Source organism: Lepisosteus platostomus, chromosome 22, assembly GCF_059453375.1.
Source record: "Lepisosteus platostomus isolate fLepPlt1 chromosome 22, fLepPlt1.hap1, whole genome shotgun sequence".
Classification (NCBI taxonomy): Eukaryota; Metazoa; Chordata; class Actinopteri; order Semionotiformes; family Lepisosteidae; genus Lepisosteus; species Lepisosteus platostomus.
The window spans coordinates 16,869,327-16,896,541 of NC_142632.1; the positions used below are offsets into that span (position 1 = coordinate 16,869,327).

General features: G+C 40.2%; 1 protein-coding gene across 3 annotated transcripts in view; it reads left to right on the forward strand.

The window, feature by feature from the left end:
• The window catches only part of doc2b (double C2-like domains, beta), a 227,708-nt gene that overhangs the window by 135,803 nt on the left and 64,690 nt on the right, over nucleotides 1–27,215 (forward strand). For all 3 annotated transcript variants that reach the window (XM_088615766.1, XM_088615764.1, XM_088615765.1), the window contains one exon: nucleotides 12,685–12,873. In XM_088615766.1, coding sequence (XP_088471892.1) covers nucleotides 12,685–12,873 — 189 coding nt within the window. The remainder of the gene's footprint in view (nucleotides 1–12,684; nucleotides 12,874–27,215) is intronic.

The window sequence follows — 27,215 nt, forward strand, 5'->3', positions numbered from 1 at the left end:
CTTCTGTCACGTCTCCATTGTTATGGAATGTCCTTACCCAGACCGTACGAGAGACCTGTTCTGTGACTCTTCAAACCGAGACTTAACACTTGCTTTTTATTAGGGCCTACATCTGATGGCTCTACAGTTTAGTCTTTATGTTCTTTGACCCATAAATGTTATTAGTTTGAGTATACGGTACATTTTAAAAAGTGTGTATACTGTACATTTGTAATTCAATCAAATGGAAAAACATTGGATGGCAATGAATACATTTGCAAGGTGATGTATTTATTCATTTAATTTATGGTAAACTATATAATACATCAAATCAGAAAATATGTGCTTAGTGAAAAAACGCTTAGTAATGTCACTCGTTGTTTCTTTTATTTCAAGTAGGACTCGAGTAGTAAGGGAAGGCATATATCTGAAATTTACTCACACCTAACTTTTACTTAAAATCACTCTAGTGGCAACAAGTTCTGCTTGTTACACATACCTGATATTCTGTCTCGCATCTAAGGAGGTATCATTTCCCCAGAGCTACAGAGTGAAACTGGTGCAAAGAAAGAATCAATACAGACACAGAGCAAATAAAGACAGCATCTCACAAATGTTCAGATACAGTACTTTGTTCTCTGATTCAGTCCAAATGCAAATTTAGAGATTGTAATCAAGCGTTAAGAGTAACAGGGTAGGGGTGCAAACACTTCACTTTAGTTCAGCTGTAGAGTCCAATTCAGTCAAACACTTTCATTCAAAATGAACTTGATAGCCATTCATGTGATCTGGTATAATTACACTGGAATTGCAGCCACTTGTTATAAATTGTTACCAGTAATGATGATGACGATAACCCTACCTAATCTGGTAAAAGCATTGCAAAAATGTTCCCACTTTTTGTAAGCTGTAAAGTGAAAACTGAGCCAATGTGGAAAAGTTAGCTCTCCCCAGCACTCAGGTTAACATGACCATCACCTCACTGCCTGTTTTCTCAGCTTTCCTGAAAAGGCTGTTTACCTTTCTGATTGCCTCTCCACTGTTATTTTGAAAGTGGTAACTATTTACTCGCTATGCACCCTGACCCCTCTTCCTTCAGAAATATCCATGCAGTCAAAAGTTTACAACAATTTTCATCAAGGCTTAAGTCAACAAAGGATACCATTTACTACACTGTATTTAATCTGAGTCAAAGGGGACTGCTGTCCCATTTTCTTAGACTGGTTATTAAATCTTGGTAACAAAATACATTCTTGACAGTATAGAGAAATTTTAAAACTTTCTCATTTAGAATCATGATTGTGATCTTTGTGAAAGTACTGTATGGTTGCCGTTGGGAATTCCTGGTCTCACTGTGAGATTTGTGACATGAAGCGCCCCTTTTTGATCACTATTACAGTAACTGTAATGACTAATGTGATGCAATGTACATGTATGAGCGAATAAGTACAGGTACAGGTTTTGCAGCAGACATTTCACCACAGAAATGTTCCAACGTGATCTGCATGCAGAGTTATCAAGTAGTATTTGTCAGCACATCTCTAAGTTGAGAGCAATATTTCTATTTCTAAAGAGATGTATCCACAAGTCTTCTTGTTTACGATGCAATAGGGCTACAAGCTTTTTGTTGCCTCATTCTAAATCAAATTCTGAAGATGGTGCTACGTATACCTGGAAATTTTGTCTATTTTGCTATCTAAATTGGAGGTTTTACACATTAGTTTGTAAATTATACTTTTTTGGGGGGGTTTGAAATGCACTTATCAATGCTGATTCTTTCCAACCCCAAAATATAAAAAAGTGTTGCAGTTTCCCTTTAAATGTTTTCCACAGAATGCATTGTCATTATTCAGTATGTCCTACTAGAATATTCAGTCTGGTAGCACAGTTCAAATTCAGCAATACATGCAAGCTGGAGATACTGTATGTAACATTCTGAAATGCTTTGCCACCGCTTTGTGGATTTGCAAATGTAAGCCAGTAGTATTGTAATATTTAGATGACTCTGCCGAAAAGCCATATAGCCTCCACTGGATCGAATTCCTATAAATCCCAATGTGTTTCTGTCTGCAGCTTGAGATTTCCTGTTTCAATCCACCTGTTGATTTTCATTTACAAGGTGGCAGGAATTTATCCCCATGTGACTTTTTGAAGCACAGAATGTTCTAATATAAAATCAGATACGGTAGAATTTTGTATAATTGGAGTTACTGTGGAGATAATGGGATAAGCCTTTAAATACATGCTATCAGTGGGGTATGCAACTTATTTTTAGAAAAATTGGTACCTTAAAACACAACTATTGCTAAGTGAGCGAAGGTGTTTGTGAAATGGTACCTGAAACCTGATTTTGAGTTGGCTTTTGGCTTGTGGAGAATAGATGCAGAGAGTTATTGTGCAGAGAGTACAAAGATATTAACTTGTCTTTGAAGAATGAAGCGCTCTAGCCTGTGGCGAAGGAAGGCGTTTGATTAAATGTGAACTGCGCAGGAACGCGAAGCAATTTGCGAAGAATTTGTTCTGAGGAATTCAAAGACTTCACATTATTCTCCCATTAACCTCATGGCTTCCTTTCCAAAGGATCTTTCATTCACCTTTATTTGCTCTGGGGTAGGTTCTCATCTGAACACTTCCAGTGCCACAATCAAAGCGCCTGTCAATTTACAGGGTTGCTCCAAGCAGTAGATGCTTTGAATATCATCTGTTTCCTGACGGCTAAAAGGGATATGGGTTTTGAGCACCCCTTGAATGGGTTAACACATATATCTAAGCCTTTCTGTTTCTGTGAGTCTGTGAGTGTTCTTATACAGGGCTTGGACTGCATGGGAGTGGTCTGCATGAGATGGCTCTTTGGTGCAAAAATAGAGAGATACTACTTAGTATATATCCAATATGCATTAAATTGGTGTTTTGTCAATTTGTTACTGTGTTAAGTTAAAAGAAAGAATTGTATAGACTTCATCTGTTTAGCACAATGTTTATAAGTGTTGTCTTGGCTTTTAAATTCAAATTTGCAGAGAAAATCCCTGCTGAAATAGCAGGAACCAGGGTGAAAAGAGCTGCTAGGACTATCTTTGTAACTGTTGCAGAAGAATTCAGTTCTCTTTGACTTTGTCTCCTTGTGTCAGGGGAAATGTCCTTTGTTACACTCTTCTTTAAAATGTCACCTTACACTGCTATTTTTATCAATGCACTTTTAACATATACATCTTTTAATGAAACATACAGTACATTTCATCCATCCTCCCTCATGAGTGGTTTCAGATTATAATATTACACTTACCGACTGCTCAGATCCCAAAACAACCACACATGGTTTGTCATCCCTACACACCTCCCTTTGTTCTGCAGTGGGTACAGGAGCACTTTGACCTGGCACTGGAGTAGGTCCACTCAGGAAATCCCCTTCTCTTTCTGTCCTTTCAGTGACCCCTGCCCCCTCCTCTGTCCTCTGTCCGAATGGCTGCGCTCATAATACGAAGCTTCCAGTCTAAATCCTGCCTTTCCTGTGGCTGACAGTTAGGCATGCCTGCCGTTAACATAAACCTGCCATCTGTGGTCAGACCCGCCGGGCTGGCTGACACATGGACTCGGTGAAGGAGAGACCTTTGGCCACCAGCAAGCCGCGGAGTGACCCCTGCAGCGCTGGGCCACTGGTCAGCTTGCTTCAGGATGTGTGCTGAAAGGATCAGCTAACTCCTAGAGGCTGCGGCCAGACCTGAACACATGCTATTACAATAAATGACCTTGCTCAATCGCTGCTTTTATGTGCTTATGCCTTACTGGCAGCTGAAAAAAAAAACAATTTTCAGATCAATTTTCAGAATCAGTTTACAAAATCAATTGTGTTGCTTTTCTTTACCTTTCAGCAGGGAATGAGCCTTTACCTGTTCCTTTGCAGCCTACGCATGCTGACACAGCTGCCCACAACAGAGGTCCTGTTTAATTAATTCTATTTCTGCAAAGTTGTACATTTTAAGCAAAAACAAAACAATGAAGCAGAACCTAACTGTCTTTTTGGAGTCCCGTCTGTTCTTGAGTTCAGTCTTTGTGTCTGCTATAGTGTTGGCTGAACTCTGTCGCAGGCAGGGCAGGGACTGACCACACCATATAAAGCAGAGCCTCACACAGATTGTGGGTGATCTTTTTTCACTAAAACTCCTCTGCCTTTTTGGGTCTTTTCCAGAAAACATTGTTGAACAGCTTTACAGGGTTTATAGATTCTGTATGTGTATATACTGTATATGTCAGCTGGGTGTTAATTATCCTTGCCTGCACCTGAGCTAAATTATTGGGCTATCATTGGCTCAGTGATTAATCTTGGCCCACAGGAGAGCCTCCGGAGGCCTCTCAACCGTACCTCAGGTGAGATCACTATCATTCACCCATATGGACCCCCTTAAACTTTCCATGTGCATACAGTAATAATGTCATGTCATGTCACTTACCAAACCACTTTATACCATACTGTGTCGCAGGAAACCCGGGGCCTACCCAGCAAGCAACGAGCGCTAAAGACAGCGTCCACTACAGTATAGTGTCCCCGCCACTATACCAGGGCATTAGGACCCACATAGAGTGGGCGCCCCCCACTGATCCCACTAACACCTCTTCCAGCAGCAACCTTAGCTTTTCCCAGGAGGTCTCCCACCCAGGTACTGACCAGGCTCAACCCTGCTGAGCTTCGGTGGGCTGACAGCTGAGAGCTGCAGGGGGATATGGCTGCTGGCTTATAGTAATAATATTATACATTAAGTTATGAGCTTACTGACATCAGGAGGAGGTGCTGTTGCTGGAAAGCTTAGAGAGTCCTGGCAGGCTAGTCCCAACCCCACCTGATCAGCAGTGTGCCAGTGTGCATCGCTGTTAAGGGATTCCCAGTCACTGATGAGATGACACTGTCTCGAACCTGCAACCTCTAGATCATACATTTCCCAGAAAGAGCCTGTATCTAGATAATGAATTTCAACCTTGCTCACAGAAAGAGCCCGTACCTTTACCAGGCGGCTCTGCCACCTGGGAGCCCCGCATAGCTGATCTTAAGTCAGAGGTTTCCTTGGTGACTGCAGAGTACAAGAACAAAGCAGGGAAGAGGCACTCTTGAGAATCAAGCACCATGCATGGAAATGGAGAAAAAATCAAACATGCTGACATTCCAGTGGGCTTCCAACACGCGTCTGTAAAACTGATATCGTTTACTACCGCACAAAAGTATGAATATGGAACATGATCAACTAAAAAAATGCAGCATTTAGACTTTAAAAATGAAATGTCATATGAAAGGGTTCAGAGCAAAGACCAATGGATCTTACTGAGGGAAATTGTCCATTGTGCTATTTTGCAAAGAGCAGTTTTTATTTGTGTTAATCAGCCTTTAACTAGTAAGTTAAAGTGAAACGTAAGTTCGGGTATGCTCAACACAGTCGCTCCAACAGCAGCACTGTAGTTTTATTCTAACATTGGGCTCAGAGTTTGATTAACTTTATTAAGCTTGTGCTTGAAAGGTACTGCATATGGAGATACTGTAGGTGAGTGGACGTTGTCTAAATATTGCATTTGAAAAGTTAAACTTATGACTGCGTCCTTACAGCGGTCATCTGGGGCAAAAGCTGATTAACATGCAAATCCCTCTTTGAATAAGTACCCTGCTGTGAACACATTTGCTTCAGTAGGTTCTCAGTGGGCTTCATTGGTCACCGTTTTTAAGAGGCATTAGGAATCTTAATGCAGTAATTAGTTTCTTAGTCCACCCAATAAGGAAAAACATGCAGTAACTTGTAACAATACTGGCATGTTAATTGCAACATTAGAGGAATAAATTAATCGTGTAACACCTGGGACAGTTCAGTGGTTAATGGGATTTGCATCTTTGTGCTTTTGTGCACAATTTGATGAACTGCTTGATTTTTCAATTAAGGGAAAGGGCACTTCCCACTTGATACATATAGCCTAGATGAGGAATATATTTCATTTGAAACTGTTTTTCACAACCTACAAATTGGTTTTATTTTTTATTTTTTAATTGAATTTGAATTTTGCTTAACATTTTCTATTTGTGAAATGTACTTGATAAGACTACACTGAGATAGAGGCCTGGAACACAAGTACTGCAATCTAAGGCCATTCATCAGTCAGAATGAAATCAGAAGATTTCAAAGCCTCCTCAGCAATCTTATATTACAGTCTTTATTCTCCTTGAAACATGTTTTGACCATTTCTCTGCTTTCTAACTTAAAAATCTGAAATAAAGATATGAATAAAAAGTTTTACTCAGTGCGTTTGAATATTATGATGTCCAGCACCTGTTGCTTGATGGGTGTAAAGGATGACATGGAGAGGGAAGGAATCTGACCAGTGTGTTTACACCACTAGGCTGTAGGAACTGGACCTGATCCGATCCTGGGTTCTGAGGCATGTCCTTAAGCACTGATGGGTTTCTGGAGCCGAAAACAGGGAATGTGGTGAATTGTGGTCTACTGTACCTCCTGGTAGATCAGTATCCTGTTTTCTAGTTTAGAAAGAAGATGATAATTGCAGCAAGACTCTTTACTTTAGTCCAAACCAGAGGGTTGTGGGATTCAGTTGTGAAATAAATTGACTGGTGTTTTTATTTAGAAAACCTTCAGAGAATTCAACAAATACTTTTGCTCTTGCAACAACAGGCTGCATGATGTTCTGGGATCAATTAGCTTCCAGAAAACCCGGCAAACTGAGGAAGGACTCCTCTCATGCATGACTTTTTTCTTGTGTTCCCACGTTCCGTGCACTTTCACTTGAATAACAGGGAGACGCATTGATCCCTTACTGCAGTCCACCCCTCCGGGTGCGTATTCTCCCTGCCTCCCCAACTATTCCTGAATCGTTTCTTCTCAGTTCAAAGTGAAACTGATGTGCACAGCGCCATGGCTCACATGATGCTGTGGATTTCTGTTGCGGTATTTATACTGATGACTAAAATACCCTGCAGCAACATAGAGAAGGAGCAGAATGATATTACCCCCAAAGAAATGTCTTTCAATGCATTATGAAGTATCACTGATGAATTAAAGTTCATACTGAAATTGCTTTGGGTTTTTTTTTTTACGTGATCGTCGTCAAAATGACTTTAGTGCTGCATTGTGGATACTCCAATAGCACTATTGTAGAAGTCTTTTAAACCACAGTTCGATTCTTAGCCAGAGATATTATTGCCTTTTCAAAAGTGTACAATTTTATCATGATCCTGCTCTATGATTCTGTATGTATGATTCAGAATGTACTGCAGAGTTTTGTAAAATTGATATGCAAAAGGCTTTGCATATTTTGCATTGATTATAGTTTTGGCAACTAATACACAGAGTATATACAGTACAGCTACATGAAGGAAATGTTAGTCTTAGAAAAATCTTCACTGCTTTAATATGCTGGCTTGCTTTGCTGCCAGTAAGACCCACACCAAACAGATTGTTTTGGGTTTACATTTCTGAGAAAAATGTACTTAATTAGACAGTAATTTGCTGATCCTCCATTCCCTCGACCAGTCTGTCCCATATTACAGTTTAGTTGGCATTCAAATTTATAGTCCATGTTTTTTTTTCCTCTAGACACACTAACACAAAGTAGAGCTACAGTATGAGAAACTCATCAATTGTCTTATGTTGCAGAGCAAGGAGAGGAGGGTGTTGTGTGGAGAATCTTACAAATAATATTATAGCTTTTAATCTAAGACTGTAGGTGAATTCTTTTTGTATTTATGTGTTTATTTCAGAGGAAATGTTTTGAAACTCTTGCACAAGTCTTCATCAGGAATGGTTAAGATATTTAGTAATGCCAAAATCTCAATTCAAAATGCATGATACCATGCATATCTCTCTAATGGGCTTGTCAGTGGTGCTCCACTGCGAATTGCTTTTCTATACTGTTGCTTTGTGCTATAAAATTGCCCCTACTATAGAACAAAAATAAAGCCTGAGAGGCACTAAGTCAAGTATGAAATTAGTGCAGATTAGATAATGGCGGAGATGAATACTGTACATCCCTATTAAAGAATCTAGTTTCATCCTTTCAGCCTTAAGAGACAACAATTTGTTTTCTCAGGTATTGTTCTTAATTTAAAAGCTCTCAGGTCTGTCCAGATACCAAACAGCTTCTTTTCCAAATGGTTTTTCCACAACAGCTCCTCTTTAACTCTAGAAACCGTTCTCCTATATTCCTGCTGGGGTTTTTTAAAGGAAAGAATTCTTTCCTCAGCCTTTAAGGAAACAAGGCTATGTTGGCTAAAACAGATCACCTCTGAAAAAACTGGGAATTCTGCCTGCCAATCAATCAGAATAGTTTCTCCTCAGCTGAGTGTTGTGTCACCGCTAAGTAGCTGTTAAAGTGTTTTCTGACGCCTTTAGTAGCCTTTTCCTATTTATCAGCCTTATTCCATGCTCCAAAATGCAATTTGCTTCAGAGTGGTATACAATAGTTTTGCATTTCGTCTGTGAGTATGTTTTATACATGTGCATGTAAGCATCTGTTCCAGCTGCTCATTTGTCATGTGCAGACTTGATGGGTTTTGAGTAAGTGATGTGAGTTTTTGTGTTTAGTGACTTCAGACGATGGTGAGGCTAATGGGTTTTTAATAAGATAGAGGTTTAACTGTACTTTGCTGTAGAAGCTGAATATTTGTGCTATACACTGTGACTAGCCAGACTGTCATAGTCAATTCATCATGTCCAGTATGTGTTCTATGGCTTCACTTTCTTTATTTCTTGATCATATGTTAAGGGACATTTATTTGTCCCTTTCCTGCACTGGTCTTTTTTGCCTTTCCTTGCTTTTCCATTGTTTTCCTAGTGTGCTAGCCACAACCCTTGTAACGATTCTGTTTTCCAAATGTCTCAGTACTTTTGCTCAGCCTGACACTATTCAGCTCCCTTGTGCTCTGTTCCCCATATTTCCCCATTTTCTCATGTGATTTATCATATTGGCATAGTCCCGTAGATAAGGTTTGACAGGGAGGGGATCTCATATTTAGCCAGCCAGTCTATATGCACTGTACACGCAAATTTGTATTTAGTTGTTAATTACAAACTTGCTCAACTGGCCTACAGTTTTTGATACATTAATATTGAAAGTGACATATATGATTTGATTCGTTTTAAGGAAAAGTTTTGAAGTCATTTGGGTTTTTTGCGGCTTGAAACCCCACAGTAAGTAATTTATTACTTTGCTAGATCTTTAATAGATTGCAGTACTTCTGTACTAGTATACATAAGAGACATAAGCAACAGCGCAGCATGACCAAAATCATTGTGTAGCAACTTGATGGGTGCTGAAGTCAGAACAGAATGTGCTCTTCCGGCCCCTTTTTAACAAACAGTCCTTCGTTAATGATCATGAGATGTGCTTGACTTGCTCTTTCTCCACCCTCACTCACTATGCTATGACTGAAGTGTACCATAGCGTCCTGCACATTTAACTTCAGCAAAGCTAAAGTTCAAGAGCTTATCGGTTATTTAAATTCATTTATCTTTGTAGCTTTTCAATGTTGTGGGCTCCCCTGTGGCTCACTGCCATCAGAGGTCGAGCTCGATGATCCAGCTGTCACACGGTTGAACGTGGGTTACAGTGTGTCCTGATTGAGCTATGAGCAGGTTTCTCTGAGTGGAGTGCAGAACTGACTCAGCTTCACTGGGCGTGTAGGTTGGCAATAGTTAGCTAGTGCTGTCTTGAATTCAGCAACACTTCCTGTTTACCTACGTTTCCAGTGACATCACTGCCCTCCGACTGACATGAAACCTGCTGTATGTCTCTATAGCACTTGTAGCATGTCAGACATTACATATATTAATGGAAGTGTGGGTCAGAAGTGGCTGTTTGCCCCTCTTCATTTTCCCCATGTGGGTACTGTCAATTCAAAATAATTAAAAAGTGGTGAAAATAAACCACTTCTCCATCTGTGTCCTCTTCATGAAACACAGCGAGCAATCTAAGAACCATTTAAAATTTTGTGTCTTTAAAGAAACTGATGGTGGTGCTATTTCTATTGCTATTGGTGCTGAATTGTTGTTTTTCTCTTCCCCTCTTAAAGTGCCTCTGCACATCATGGTAGTGACTGAAGGGCTGTTGGTGTTTCATTCCTTCTGTTGACCTTTGTGAGCAATTTCTAAAAGCTCAGGGAGTTCTCCCAAGTTGTCATACATACTGTATCCAGTCAGATCCAGGGTGTTCTTGGTACATTTTTACGCAGTCTGCATGAACATGTATTTATTCCTTCAGCTATTTATTTTCGGCTTTATGCAGTATAGGGTCAAGAGAGAGCTGGAACCTATCCTTTCAAGTAATGGGCATAAGGCAGGATACACCCTGGAGGGGACGCCAGTCCATCACAGGAAACACATTACAGACACACACACTCATGATCACACCAGGGCCATTTTTCCCAGAAGCCTTTTAACCTACCAGTATGTTTTTGTACTGTGGGAGGAAAGCAGACTATCTGGAGGAAACCGATACAATATCCACACACCCAGTAAGCACCCTGGGGATTAAACCCAGGACCCAGTGCTGCGAGGCAATAATGCTGTCCATTGCAGCACTGTGCCACCCACACGTATTTATATCACAGGTGCAGAAAAAAGGACGATGCCACTAGTTTTTGGAGGGTTGGTGCTCTTTTTAAAATGTTATTATATGCATTTTAAAGTTACAGTCCTGTAAAGTCAAGACCATGTGTCCATCAAGAGAAGGGCTATTGGATGAGGAGACTGGGAGTGATCATGACCTCAGCTCTTCTGCCCTCCCAGAGGTAGTTCTTGACTTTTCTGTATTCACATGTTTATTGACAACCATCGTCAGTTCTACTTCTACTGTATATCAGTGGTTCCCAGTCTTGGTCTTCGTGACCTGCACACCTGATGATTTTCATTCCAGCCCACCTTAATTAGGTAACTGAAGCCTCACTTGATCTAAGAAGTTGCTTCATTGCATTTGGTCTCTAGTCACAAGTTTGGGAATGCATTTCACTTTCAAAATATAATGATTAAAGATCCAACGTGCTTAAGAGCTGGGAACAAACAGGTCAAATTAATCTCCTTATTATTAAATCGATGAAGGTTCTGATTGTGTAATTGAGGGCTGAGCTGGAAAAAAAACAACAGGTGTGTGTGTCACCAGGACTGGGAACCACTGTTCTAGATGAAGGTCATGTTCCACGATCCATTTGGTTTGTCCAAGCAGGTTAGTAAGGTGGCACCTGTGCTGATTTGACTCCTGATTTTTGCATTACTAGTGTTGTGCTGTGTTAAGTGGCTATGCGAGTTTCCTTGTTAAAAAGCAATAAATTCTAATTCCAAACGGCACGGCTCTTTCTTTATGGCAATTCAGCTGATCGGCAAAGTTCTGCCAAGTAATGCTGTCAAATAAAAAGGTCACAAATGAGAGATACTTTTACAATATATCATGTTTATCTGAATTCTAGTGGGCTGTGAGTCTGTGAGCCTGAGCAGGCCTGTTTTTCATGGTTTCTGATGAGTCACATTCCTCACTGTGACTTTGGCAGTCTGGGCATTGTGTAAAGATCAACATTGTTTCTGACTTCTGAATCTCCGCTGTCACTGGGGTCCTGTGTTCTTGGTGTCTGTGACTGAAACTTTCGTATAAAAAACAAGAGATAGAAAAATCTGCTCACTAGACACTTACCCACCTCGGCTTCTGTAGTATTCCCCTCTGCATAATTCAAAGTATACATCCAAATTCTACTACAGCCACATCAAATAAACTTTTCAATTAAAAACTGCTGCTCAGTTCCAGAATCAATATACTGAATTAATAAAGAAATCTTGGCTGTGGTTTTAGTATACTGATTTTTTTTTCCCAAGTGGAACACCTGTTGCTGTTTTGCTTCAGTTTTAGACGAGACATTGTGGTAGACCGCTCAGAGTATCTTGTCATCTGAATTTTGTGTAATTTGTAGTCACGCTGCATAGAGAAATAGCATTTGCCTGGTTAAGATGTGCTGTGACTGACCGCCCTGGTTCATCATCCCTTCACCGGCTTGGACACTCCTGAAGAAGGCAGATCCTCTGGCAGACAGATGGGGGAGAGACTAATAGTATAATTAAGCACCCATGCCTGCGGTTCCTGTTTACTGCTCGGTTGCTAAGCAGTGACATCACCTGGTCCCCTCCTCCTTCACCCTAATCCCCACCCTCCCTCTCTCTCTCCCTCACTCACACACTCAGACACACTCCCGCTCACATACACACTCCCTGCCAGTGTCTGGAGTAGTGGGGAAGAGAGCTCTTGGAGCAGCCAGCACTGTGCGAGGCAGACAGCATGGTTCCAGTCATCAGGAGCAGAGCACAGTGTCTCTTGATGTAGCCCAATTCGGCTGGCTTGTGGGGGGGTGTCAGAGGAGCTATAGTGGCAGACGGAGTGAATTCAGGACTGGCCTTTTTTTTTTGCAGGAAGGGTGTACGAGAGAAGAAAAAAAAGACTAAGTTTGGCCTGTCCAGCATTTCAATTTTTTTTTATTTTTTTGAAACCCCTTTTTTTTTCGCGGTGGGTTTTGGGGTTGTGTGGCTGAAAGGGTCGCATGCATGACACTCCGCAAAGGTGAGAAGACCACCATTAGCATCCAGGAGCACATGGCCATCGACGTCTGTCCCGGCCCCATCCAGCCCATCAAACAGATCTCTGACTATTTTCCCCGCTTTCCGCGGGGTCTGCCGCCCACAGCGCCCCCCGCCCTGAGCCGCAGCGGCTCCCTGCGCTCCTCCGCAAGCCCGCCCGCCGGGGGCCTGCCCTCGGACCCGTCCCGGGACGACGACGACTTGGACCGGGCGTTCGGGGCCGCCGCGGCGCCGCCGCCTGCCCCCAGGAAGGACGAGGAGCCGGACGTGGAAGGCTATGACTCGGACGACTCCAGTAAGTAGCCCCCTCCCCGTCCTGTGGTGTCGGTGCTCCGGTCTGTGTCAGAGGGGCAGCTCTGTCGCGTCGCGCTTTCTGTGTGTGCAGCAGCCCGTCTCCCCGCTGGTGCTGGCTCTCTGTAGTGGAGGGGTCATGCGCCCGCTCTCTGGGAGGGGGGCGAGGTCACCTCGTCCCTCACCTGCCCGTCGCTGCTCATTAGAAGGGTTTGAAACGAGGAATCGGAAACACTCAGGCTGCGTTCTATCATCCCCGCCAGCATCTGCTCGAAATCTCACAGGTGCTACTGCTGCTGAAAAGAGCTTGGCTCTGTTTGACTCCTCGCAGGGAATTTTCTTCCTGTCTGCTGTTATCGGTGGATAATCGCAAACAGCAAAGTCTAACTGGATGATCTAAATCCAGTCCCAAATATTTTATAACGAGAAGGGTTATGAAAGCTTTAAGACAAGGTGATTGATAAAGAAAGCTACTGAACAAATAGATGACTGCTGTTCTTTTTAAATCAACTTAATTTCTTCAGGCATTTCCATGGATTCCAGGACTGATGCTAAAGACAGCAGTGTCTTAGATGCACCTGCAAGAAGCAACAGTTCTTTTTCTCAGAGATAAAGGAATCCACCTAAGTTTCTTCATTTTGAACATAAGAAACAGGCTGCAGGCAGTCAAGCTGTAGCCATTTCAACGATATACTGTATGTTTTCCAGCCTCTGGCTTGACTCATGCACAACAATGTGCATATCCTCATCAGCTCAGTTCATGTGCCTCCTTTCAGATCTCACTGCAAAAAATCAACTCGTGTCCAAACTATCTCAAGGTATTTTCGAGAATGTCCGTGATTAAAACTCCCTTGTTTTTCTCTGTAGAGGCGAACACAGACCGGTGATAAATGCGCTTGGAATACAGCCCATTTGTTTGGAGGCTCCCTGATTGTTAATTACAAAAGCCAGCAATCATTTTTGCCAGCCCAAGATCAGGGTTTGAGTTACGATGTGCGTTAGTAGTCTGAGCAGGCCCGTATTTCTAGGAGTCTGTGTTAATTCTTACCCCTATCCGCCTTAGGAATATAGAGCAAATTAAGTTTTAAATTTCAACAAGAACAAATCATATTCATGCTCAATATTTAGAGCCTTTATTAGGCAGAAACAGATAGGCAAGAGCCCATTACCTTTCCTGGTAACAGAATCAGCAATGTTCAGCCATCAATACTCAGGCCTTCTGCTTACAATTGAGCTCCACTGTCTCTATTTATACAAGGACTCCACATTATGCCATCTAATAAGGAGATAATCTGTTTTGTCAATCTGTGCTCCTGCAGAATGTTTTCTCACAATGTTGTGCCATTGCAGTGTAACAGCTCTGTACAGCGACTGATGACACCTCAGATTGTAGCCATTTGTCCGCTATCCTTATGCTGAATGTAAAAACTCAACAGAATAAGGTGTCAGAGGTTTCTACTGAAAACCACCAGGGAGACACCCTGCATTTTCTGCTCCCGAGAAAAGCATCAGCCCATGTCACTGTGTAGAATCAACTCTGACATTGGTATTTCTGATAGCCAGACCATTGATGAGGAAGAGCTCTCTTCCAGTTTTGCAAGCACCAGTGATTAGCACCTCTATTCACTATTTACATAATAAACAGGCAGGTTTGTGTCTGTATGTGTTATTATATGTCTTCTTTATTTTGTATGAACTTGTCAAGTGCCCAGTGTAACCATGCTGGTTATTCCTCTTGTCAGGGAGGGTACTGGGTGTTGGTGTTGTTCTGTGCTCTGATGCACTGTTCACAGGCACACATCCTATAGGACTTAGCCATCTCCCTGCTATTTCTCTTCCATCAGCACTGGGGGGTGTCTGCATGGGCAGATACTTCTTTAATACTGTAGCCAATAATTATGACACTTGTCATCACAAACCGGCAGTGGAGAACCACTAAAATCCATCATTAACAGTTGTAATAGTCGCTGTGTATCAGCTGAGAAATGAAGCAGTCAGACCAATTCTTAAAGATGTAAAGTACAGAGCTACAACCACAACAATGCAGCTAGGAAAAAAATGGAAGCAGGGAGGAATGTAAGGAAGCAGATTTTTGCAGATTAATATCGACCATTTAAACCCCTGACTAAACACTCATTAGTGTTGAATAAACAGATTCCACAGTTCTGTATGATAACCATGATACTGTATGATAGAATGTGGCTTGTGGGCTCTGGAGAAGACTTGACTCTGGAGAAGCTCTGGAGAAGACTTTCGGTGTACAGGTTTACTATGATGAACCATATCATTTTTCTCAAAGAGTAGTTGCTAAACTGAAGTGGTCTGCATTTTCTATTTCAGTCAATAGCAGCTTGAGGATTCCTAGATTCCTATTTACTGGTATAAGTTTGTAGGCAGTGGAGCCTCAGGTTGAAAGGTGTCTGGTGTTGAAAGTAGGTGTGAATGGTATTGGAGAGAGTTAGTTTAATTATTATCTTATTTAAGTGAGTATTCTCCTTTTAACCCATGTTAAAACAATTGACAATCCCTGTTTCTCAACACATTATATACTGCTACATTTATGGGTCACCAAAGCAGGAACAAAACAATTGATGTTGATTGTAAAGCTTGCGTGTGGCTGTTGTGACATAATATCTCCAATTGCAGGAATCAAACATTAAAGACTGAGGTTCACTTGGTGTATCTCCTGCCTCTTCCTTCAATAGTTGATGACAATATATAAAGTTGCATTTCTGGAGCACAAGGATCACAGCCAAGAAACTACTGTACTGTAACTCTCAGTGCTCAGCTTCTACGTATGGGTGGGATTGTCCACTGTCAGTGTCTTATAATATTTAAAATCCCTTGTCAGTATGTCCGGATATCGTCATCTGGGACCTTTTTCCAGTATAATTAAGCTCTTGATTATACTTGATTTGTTGAGCCTTCTGATCAGCACTACATAAATCCATTTGTGTTGAGAGATATGCATGTGTGCATATACACTGTATAGAGAGACAGACATACACTTCCAGCAAAACTTTAGTTGCCAGAATGGAAAGATCACTTCTATCTTTGCCTACAACTCCGATTGGAACGGTCACCGAGAGCGACACACTGTTTAATATTACCAACTGAAGCATGCCAAATGCAACATAATGGATGAGATTGTTTTTGGAAATGGTGCAAAGAGGGATTGTTCTACTGGGAACAGAACAAAACTACATACAGTAAGTCCAGGGCAATTACAAACGAGATTAGGTCAGTTAGCTGGTCAAAACACCACAATTTTAAGCAAATGTGATATAAGAGTAAGTTATGGACTACTTGGTAAGCAAGGGTCATAGAGGTCAAGGCTGAAAAGATTACAGTAGTCGGCTTGAAGGTGAATTATGAGCACTAATAAAAAAATGTTGTTACAAGCCAAAAAATAAATAATTGTGATATAAAAGAACAAATAATATAGACATTTCCTGCCAAAATGATTCTCATATCTGATTCTCACATGGTGGAACTTTCTTCTGGATTAATGGATTTTCTGAGACTGTTATACCTTTTTTTAAACCAAAATGACATTTCTTGATTGGAAAATAATCTTCTCCATTTGTAGGAATTCTCAAAGTACTTTTTTTTACTTCTAATCATTAAGGTCCTCTGCAATCCAGTTATGAGTTTGCAAAAAATGTTTTAATTGAAACAAATCAAGATGAAGCAGTAAGTATGATCAAATTCTTAGGAATGTGCAAAAGGCATACTAAAAGATGTATTTCTGACTTTTTTCTATCTTGTTACTAAAGTATAGATTTAGAAGCACCAATAACATTTAAAGGGTTAAACAATTACTCAGAAAGAGCAGAACGTGGTGTTTAATACTGATACATTAAAATGTTTTAAAATGTCAACCGTACTACTGGTACAACTATGAATATAATACACAATAAACACTAACACAGAGATTACCAAGATTATTTTAATAAGAGTGTGTGCTTAGATGTTTGAATTGTGGTGGCTTCTCGATGCTGTGCTGCTCAGTGGGTGAATGATTTCACTGGGTGACAGTTTGAAGGTTCTGTGAAGATGAGCTATAACTGGGCTGACTGCTCCTCAGGGACAGAAAGCTAATAGAAAATGTTGCCCAGTGAGCCTAGACCCTTCCCTGTGCTAGCCCATGTGAGTTTGTCATTAAAATGTTGCAAAATGTGCATCACAGCATAATTGGAACAACATTTTTCTGCTCTCTTTTTGCCAAGCCAATTTTTAATTGCAAAAGAAAATGGTATCACCTACTGAGCACCTCCACAGGGCTCACACAGCGCTTGGTGTTTGACAAAAGTGGACTAATGAACCACACGCACACACTTGTTTGTTTTCATCTCTGTGGAGACACCCATCCTGTGTTTTGTTTTGTCTGTAAACGAAATTAAATTTGACATGTGGCGAAAGGCAGCCCACACAAAAAGTTATGGGCATTTATACAGTACGTGTTCCCAAACTGTTTGTTTGTCAAGAACTACTCGTCTATCTTTGGATGGAAAATGTCTTCAATTTTGTCTTTGCATTGACACATAAACATCCCCTCACACAACTTCATTCCTGCACCCCTCCCTTTTGATAAGGTGATAATATGTATGTGACATAATACCAAACAGAAAATGGAGCATGCACAAACCCAGCAGGACCTGGCAGCACAGGCTCATCCCGCAGTCAGCACCTGGCACAGGCGCTCATACAGAAGTATGATATTGACACAGGTGAGAAAGTCAAGATGATTTCACCCTTTGGCATTTGGTCATTTTAAAATTCCGGTTTTTATATATTATTTGCATATACAGTGTATATCTGTGTTAAGCCGTTGAGAGATATACTTTCATTCTATATGTGTAAAGAAGTACAATGAATAGCATAAGCAGTTCCTGTAGTTTATTTCACTCTTTAGAAATGTAGTAATACATTGAGGATACATGTTATAATGCAGTGTAAGCCAGCAACCATTTTATTAAAATATACAATTTATTTACAGACTGCTTTTCATAAATGTAGTAAAAACCTTAGAAAAAAGTATCCTTTTTATCTGTTATACTGTATGTAACGTTTTCCATATTCCATTATACATAAGAAACAAAGGAAGCCTGTTCTTGGGGAGAAATGTTCATCTACATTCCTCTGTGGGATGGCATCATGATCATAGGAGAGAAGATAACATACTCTGCTTTCCCTTTCCTCCAGCTAGCAACAGCAGTCACATTCTGCTGTGGGACAGCTATACCGTATTTTTTTTCTAACACGTGAAAGCATTTAATCTCTCATTTCAATTACCACCTTGGTACGGAAATTACAGAATACGGATGTTTGCTTACAACAGTTGCTTGCCTTAATGACCATTTGGTAGTGCTGATCAGCACTTAACACAATTTAAATGTGGGTTGTTTATTTTTAATTGGCAAAGAGTCACTAGCATGCTATAAGCTGCAGTAAGAGCAGCATAGTTTTATTTTGTGTTGTTTCTGAAAGATCCTTTTCCAAAATGAAACCCTTTTTTCTAATTTAGTCTGCTTTGTGAAGAATTAAACACCTACGGTAAAAATGTTAGTATTGCATTTCAAAAGAAAATACATTTTTTTAAAAACCTGCTGGAAAATCAGCAAACCACTTTTTTAAGTATGCGATGAAAGAATACTGTCTGCATTGATTTGTATTTATTCTTTTCTGCTTTTGCTTTTGAATATTCTGTGCAAAACTCTGCTCATTGTCTTTAAAATGACCAGCATGGTGTTTTCTTGTTCCATTCCTTTAACACGGCTGTCACCTGCTGAGTCTGTGGTAGTAAACTTCATCTGCTGATGTTGTATGTACTAACATTATTTTGCACATCATGGTCATAGACTTGTTACTACAGCATTTTCTCTTTCATTTCCAAAGCTGGTGTTTATTGAAATATATCTATTTATTTAATAGATGTTAAATAAATTAGAGTGCTGTTATACGTTCAAAACAATGCGCTTTAAATTCCTAGACTTTTACAGAGGCATGGTGCACTCTTCAAATGTCCAGGTTCTATTCTGACTCTTGCTGTCCTAATGTCCTTGTCCTTTTTTCACTTATTGGGGGTTTTATTGACCTGGTCATCCTTGATCCTATAGATCCACAATCTAGCAGGTTTTAAAGGACCTCTTATTAAAATCTCTGATTTAGATTAGATGGGCAACAATTTATTGCTTTAGCTAGTCATTTGGATGCTCATTGAATATGAAGATGCTTTGAAAAACACCTTCAAGCCTTCAAAAACTGACTAAGTTAGGTGCCAAGTTCATGAACAAAAACATATTTCAGGTCGATCATTATTGTTTATCTAGTATAGGTCCTCCCTTTTGATTTTAAACTCTAGAATATTTATTAATTCATTCACTGTACAGTATAGTGCAACTGTTATGGTAATCCAGGAATACAATCCATGATATTAGTTGTCTTGATCACCTTAAAATACAGTTTATTCAGTTTGTATTCAGAATAATGAAGGCTTGCTAGATGGAAAATGATTCCAGACTGCTGTTTTATTTGTAGGCTTTGCTTGGACAACTTTAGTTGCCTTCTGAGTTTAATTTCTTCCTCTGTGTTCTGATGCATGTCCAGACAGAGTGGTGCTCAGCATGTTGAGTCATTACCACTCTCGTTCTGCTCTGTCACTCTTCTGCGGCCCTCTTCCTTGTCATCAGGTCACATGATCACTGACGCTCAAACACAAGAAAACATTTTCACTAACATCAAAGTTTCAGAGAAGGCGACTTTCATTTTACCTGTCTCCTGCATTGTAATTCTGCCCAAAGGATTCAGCAGTAAACAGTTCTGTCACTTTGTCTCCAAAGATGTCTTCATATTAGACTTTTGGAGCCTTGGATATCAGTTTTCATAAAGCCGTCTGAATAAAAAATCTCATCAAAGGCAAAAAAAGTGAGTTCAGCTTTGGGTACCCACATCTTCAGTGCTGAAAAGGTGAACATACAGAATTCTAAAGGATAGACAGCTTGATTCAGCCTTACAGATTAATGCAGTCTGTATAAGCTGAAGTCACGAGTGTTGCTTTTCAGAACCTTGGACAGCTCTAACACTATGCGTTTCATTAATAGTTCCTTATGGAGCAACTACCTAACTTTTTCATTTTTTTACCACTAAACTTGCTAAGTGAAGTTTGAAGCAGAATAAGGCCTTTTAATAAAAGAAATTTTATTGTGTTAAGATGTGACATTTTGATACGAAAGCTCATTTACTGTTACCTAATAGTCCCAAAGAACTGAAGCCCTTGGTAAGTTTTAAATTAGATCTGAAAAAGTGCCATTTATTTTACAGCAGTGAATGCCTATAAAAAATCTACAGATCTGCAACTCAAAAAGAGGTAAAAGAAATGTTCCTTTCAACAGATAAATTAATTAGATGCAAATAATAATATTTTGTTCCTGATTTCTCAGAAATGTGTTTTGCATCCAAGCAGCTATATTTTACATGCAGAGAGCTGTACAAAAACATGCAAACAGTACATGTGAACATTACATTAAGAGTTAACATAACATTACATAAAAGACCTAAAACCCATCCGTAGTCATTAAACCCGACTCAGGAATCGGCATACTGTAAATGATCAGAACCTGTACGTTTCCTTCCTCACAATCACCATGAGCCCCTATAATTGCACACAATACCCCTTCATTTTTGTACATGCCCATGTTTCATTGAATGAAAATATGAATATAGAAACCAAGATTGAAACAATACACAACAAAATGCTGTAGATCATTTCAGATCAAATCTACTGCTATACAAGATCTTGTCATTTCTGGCATGCTTTTGATATGCAGCACTGTCTTGTTTCTTACTTTGTCAGTCGATAAGTGACCCCTATGCACTGTACACTGCACAAAATAACTCATCCACTGTTTTGTTTTTTTTTTCCTTACGACACCAGTTGTTTCAAAACAAATCACAACAACATAGATGAAAGGACTGCTTGCGATTCTCTGAAGCTATTCAATTTATTGTCCCCCAGCTTTGGCTGCACAAGCATTAGGCATGATAACATTTTCTTTGTTTGAATAAATGCTTAACTGCAACTGTAAATTGCTTTGCATGTGCTTATAAACCCTTACTGTGTGTTGTGGCCCCCAAAATAAACTAGAACAATGTCTTCACTTGGAAGTGGACACAGTGGAAGTTTATTTCCTGATGTTAGCTAATGAATTCAGCCACAGAGGCTGTTGTGGCTCCTTGCAGAGATTTATGCAACTGGATAGTCTGGGCCCTTCACAGACATTATCACATCATAAGACAGTAGGGAAAATGAGATTTGTTATAACAAGAATGTCTGGCGAATCTACACTGGTTCTCTCTCACTCACCCTGTCATATCAGTCTGCAATGACTATTTTCTCTCTGCTAGCCTGTGTTTTCTTTTTTCCTCTATTTTCAAATGTACAGTTCCTAGTTGTTTCCCGTCTTGTACTACAATTGCCAGTTGCCAGTCATCCCAGATCATTGTTGCAGTCTCACTAGGCCCTGGGAGAACAGTTGTCAGGCTGATTCTTCTCTCCACAGTGTCATTCTGAGCGTAGTTAGGCACCAGGTGTCACACAGAGCATGTGTTCAGCTCCAGGTGATGTCTCCTAGGTGTGTGACCTGTGTGAACAAGCACACCACTACTCCGCTGCCTGCAGATCACACTCCACAATGCCTAGCTAGAGTTGCACTTAATTTGCAAATACTTGGTCTATTGAAGGACTGAAGGCTCCAGCCTAAAGTCCACAAGCAGCACAGAGGATTCAAATCCTAACCTTCAGGTAGTGGATTTTACCAAATAGACCACTTGATTCTTTCAGGGCCCTGATCTCACCCAGGCCCTGAAAGGGCTTTCTAGTGTTTCCACACTTCGTCTTTTTCATCTTCATGCTCAGTGCTTTATTTGAAAGAAGAGAATATACATACACATATTTTTCAAAGCAATTGGAATTACACCACACCTGTCAAATGAAGTCATGGGGTTGTGATTCAATTTTTCAGCACCAAACCATTAGAAAACTTGCTTCAGGCATGTTGACTTAATAATTGTATGCCATTTTAGTGAGAAAGACAAAGTGAAAAAATACTCATTTGTTTTTTGGTTATTTTCCTTTAGAATTAGTATCGTTCCAAGTGTATTGAAAAAAGAAGCTGAAACAAGTTTTTCACAGAGCGATAACCTTGATGCAAAACAGCAATGCAAACCCCTGTGCAGCCGTGCCTCCCCTCCTCTGACATGTCTGTGATAATATGAATGTTTTTGTTACTTTCGATCAATAAATTTAATTTTAAAATCAAACCTACAATCAATAGAGATAAATATTATAACTCTAAGGCTATCGAAAAGACAGATACAAGATGAGAATACACAAAACAAGATGTGAAAAGCACAATAAAAGGTTTTTTATATGGTTACATCTGCCATGAGGAGATAAGTGCTGAAATACTAATTTCCTTCCTAATAGCTCAGTTTCTACACCTGGACAGAAGGAATTCAGACTCAAGAGGGCTGTGGATTACATGAAGTGGTACATTACATTGGCCAACTGCAGTGCATACAAACTCGTTTTAAATGTGGCAATCTTTTAAATTACTGGCACCCAACCCGAGCTTTTTGAAGTGTACTGAAAAGCAGCTATTTTGAGAATCAAGTTATTCCACCTCCCCTCCCCAAAACTGGTGAGAACATTTCTTACCATTAAGATTTGTGTGGGCCATCTCTGCTCAGCTATTTCCATAGCTTGTGCGGTATTGCTGGGATCGCTGTGAATGTGAGGGAGGCAGTAGGATGTGCACGTTCCGTTGAAGAGCGATAAAGATAACACATGTTCAGTGTTGTGTAAAGGTGGGTTTGCCAATCAAAATATTATTACACATTTATGCTGCCAGTTTCATGCTTGTTTTTCTTCTTGAAATTCTTTTCTAACTGCTTGCACAGGAACTAGCCAAAATATTAGGAATTCCAACTTAGTCGATGCTGAATAACAAGCAGCAAGAATGGTTTGAACATTTTGAAACACTTACAGACTGATTTCATCACATTCTTCCAGCATAATCTCTTTCAGTTCTGCTAGTAATATGATATTTTGGTACTGAACTGAACATTTACAGTAACTGACTACCAGATTTTGGAAGGATTAAGAGCTTGGAACTTGATTTGGTTAAAGAATTGCTTTGGTCAGGGAAGATGATGGAAGTCTGGCTTAAACTTCTCATGTTACTCCCATTATTGTCTGCCTCTGAGAATAAACTGTTCACTGTCCACAGGGTGTCTATTATTTTGGACACAGACTGTAGCAAAAGCTGACGTTCTGTGTTTTCACATCTAATCAGATGCAATGTGTCCCCTGCTTTACCCTGCTCTTCTACCAGTGAGTCTCCACAGACCAACTACGCAAAGACAACCTGCTTAAAGAATAGTAAAATTATGGGATTATTATATTAGGAACAAACTACTCAGCTATGCTTCTGAAGCTGGCATTCTGGGATCCTTCATGAACTGACTAGAACAGAATCCTATCAATTTGCCACTCACTGTCAAATCGCCAGGATGGGTCAAATTCCTTTCTCTTTTTTGCAACAGTTTTTATCAAAGAATAGTTAAGATGTTAGTCTTTTACCTCTTGTTTCCAAAGTGACATTACCTCCAGGGGTGTCCAGTTAGTTGGTGTCCAGCGTTGCTTGATTATTTCTAGGATTCAGTCCTGGATGCTCACAGGCTCAGAACACGCCACAAAACCAGGCTTCTCCATCAAAACCACTCCCCCACACCACTAACACTGATCCTCTGTCAAAACACAATTGTCATTTTGTAACACCTGAAGTGCACTGAGCCTGTTACAATCTAATCAATAGAGCTCTAAAGGTTTGAACACTGTGGTTGAAGTTAGTATGACTTTCTTGTTTGCAAGTATTTGAATTTTTTCTTAGAAGAACCTGCTATCTAGGCTACTGGGCTCTCAAACCAAATCCTCAGTGAACACAACGACAAAGATCATGAAGATCGACCCCACGCTCAGTCCTCTCATGATGTGGGCTCTACAGTGTTTAGAGTAAGGGCCAGCTGTGTCTCTGAGACCAGTATATCAGAGCACATGCCAGAGGTTTTTTTTTTTATTCCGAGCTACTTTGGGTAGTCTTCAACAGTGAGTTACTGTTGAAATATTTTAAAATGTACTGTTCAAGTTACTTGCAAGTTAAAGCCACCTTTGGTGTACTTCTTCTGCTATACAACCCTTAGGACTGAGTTCATTCACACAGTTCTATAATTGGAGTTGCACGGGAGGACTGTATATATATACTGTATACTGAACATGTTTTCTGCAGCAGGAGCAACTACTGAGGAAATACCTGCATAGAAAACAGGTGGTGCCCTATTAAGAAATCAAGCATGGTGAAGGTCCTTACACCTGAGATATGTTCTTGTTAATCATCCATATTACTGGAGCTTTTGTTATCATGCTTGGTGTTGCCAGTCCTGTCCCGTGATGTGAATGACAGGGTTGTCAAGCTTTCTCGTGAAAGAGCTGTAGACTCCTTGTGCTCCTGCTGGCTTTCAACAGGGGGAAATGAACAAGGATCCTTTCTTTTCAATCTGACAAAAGCTGCCTAAATAACGCTGTGGCAAATTTGCCAAGTAAAAGTGTCAATTTTTCCACAGAAACATTGTAGCAATGCAAATCTCTCATCTCCAAATGTTAGTGTTAAAGCTCTCTTTGCAGTGTTTGTTGTCGCTGTGTTCAGCTGTCAGCTTTAAATTTTGTAACATTGTGATGGGCTGATAATGTGTCTCAAAAGTCCTCAGGTAGTGTCTTCTATGAACACATTGAGCAGACGACATAAATATCTAGTCTACTGTCAAAAATCTTAAGTGTTTGTATTGTTTGTATAGTGTGACATAAACAAAGTCCAGCTTTTACATTCTGTTTAGTATCATACTCCATTGTTCCAGCAAGCCTTTGGAAGTGTTCTTTCCTGACTCTGTTTGTATTCGCTGAGAGACAGGTTGGTGTAATTAGGATTTTATTATGGAATTTTTTTTCTTCGCATCAGAATATCTTGAATATCTTTACAAAACGAATAGAAATATAATCTGTGGCTCATTTTAAGTCACTGAAACTTATAAATTAATACTGAGAATTAGCCCCAAAGAACATGAGTTGAATAAAATAGGTCCAAAACCAAATTATTCAAGATGTCAAATTTGGTCAATATCCTGACAGAAACAGAAAACATATTGGTTCTGTTTGCATTTTTGCATCTCATTTGTGCAACTTGTGTTAGTGTGTGTTGGCATAAGAGACATTCAGAGCTCTCTCTGACAGCAGAACCCACATTTCCCTGCTGGCTTAGCGGCTGATTAAGGCTAATACTATTATGAGGAAGCTAGGATTTGGACCAGATGTGTAAATTAAACACGGGGAACGAAAAGATCTGCCTCCCGTAAGAACACTGTACTGGGCAGAGTGAGGGGACTCCCAGCCACTGACACAGGGGAGAGCTAATGAAAAATATTATTTTTTTTACGTAGATGCTTGTAAACAGACCTGTTAGTTCACTCAGACACAAACAGTTGAAGTCAGCAATTCTTAACAAGGTACCTGCGCCTCTGTGGCTGTCAATCTACTCGCAGTTACAGTCATCTTGGGAAAATGGTACCCTCATCCCTGCTCATATTAATCACTGTCGATTCCTGCATGCTGCTTATTCGTCAGGGCTTCAGCTGTCTCCTTTCCACAGATCCACTGCCTTACCTCAATATTAGGGGACATTATGTTTCCTTTAGAGTGACTCACACTGTGTAAACTGTGGGAATGGCCATGTAAATGGTTATTGGCCCTATGATTCCTGAGGGCTGGAAAGAAGTAATAATAATTCCTGGCTTTTCTAAAAGACTTTTCATGCCAAACGATCATTAAACACTTAACAGAGAGGAGGGGAAGAAATCTGCTGCTGACATTTCTCCACCCCACTGCATAGGACATCAGGTGGAGACGTGAGAAATTGCTTCACCACCTGAATTGAGAGGGAACTTTAGGAATCCAGACTGTACAAGTCCAGCATCTTAGTTAGCCATTAACAACCCTACTTTTTCATAGTGTCAGGGGATCCTCAATGAGCAAACAGTCATGACCTCAGTTTAACGTCTCTTCCTGCAGGCCAGGTCTTCCTGTCAGTGGACCGTGCCATTGAAAAGAAAGATAATGTCATGCCAAGGGACGTGACTCTGGTGCATCACTAAAGCCAAAAGCAGACCTGGCTAATTTGCTATTTCAGCCTGTCTCAAGAGCTGCAGCACTGAGCATGTTTGTGATGTTCTACAATATTGCCTCACATGCAGTTCACTGCTAACCCACATCTCTCGTCTGACTTGTCCCATATCCCCACTGACATCTAGTGTAATTGGTGCTGCAAAGTGCCGCAAGTGCAGTTGCTACTGGAAGTGGACTAATTTGCTGTTAGAAGCGTTCTTCAATAATTTGTATGGAAGTTCATATTGCTGCATATTCCAGTAATGTATGCAAACGTAACTGGTCAGTTCTGGGACTGCAGAGTGCTTAGGACTGCACATCCTTGCAAACATTTGTCCAAATGCTTGATCCTTATTAGAAAACTGAATAATCATGTAATGGAACCTATAAGGCTGAGCCTGTTAAATATTCATAAGCTTTTCTGATGCTATTGCTGTGGATGGTGAACTATGTTTTATTTACTTTCAATCAGTATTTTCACAGTGGTTTCTGTGCTGTTCGCAAGCCTTGGTCTTTGAGTAGATTTGATAGGATCTTGGACAGTTAATAAGAACAGCTTTCTTCTTTCGTTCTGAAGTACCAGGTTTGTGTGCAAGGGAGGAAGTGAACTATTTGTGTTATTAAGAGCAGCTTAGCTTTGGGAAGAGGCAGTTACATTGTTTAGCGCCGTATTACTGTGACAGGGTTATGCTGTTTTTTCTTTCAAAGGCTTTTCCCTTGTAATAATTGCTTAAATTTACTCATACAACTCAGAGTGTTTTATATCTGAGATTTATTTTGTGTAAAAAGTTACGTTAAGTGTGTCCTGAACAATGTTCTAAAATTGCTGTAAAGCAATGGTAATTATTTACAGTAGGTGTTACAGTCTGGAGGATTTTTCAAACACTTTTTCAAACAGATATCAGTGAATTCTGATATGAACACACTCTGCCAAATCTCTAATAATGTGGAAAACATGAAGGTTTCTCTGTAATTGGAACTAGGCAGAAAAGTTCCAATTCCTTTGCAATTTGATGAAAATGTACAGTAACACCAGACTTTTCTTCAGGTCATTAATGAGAGGGTGTCTTTCA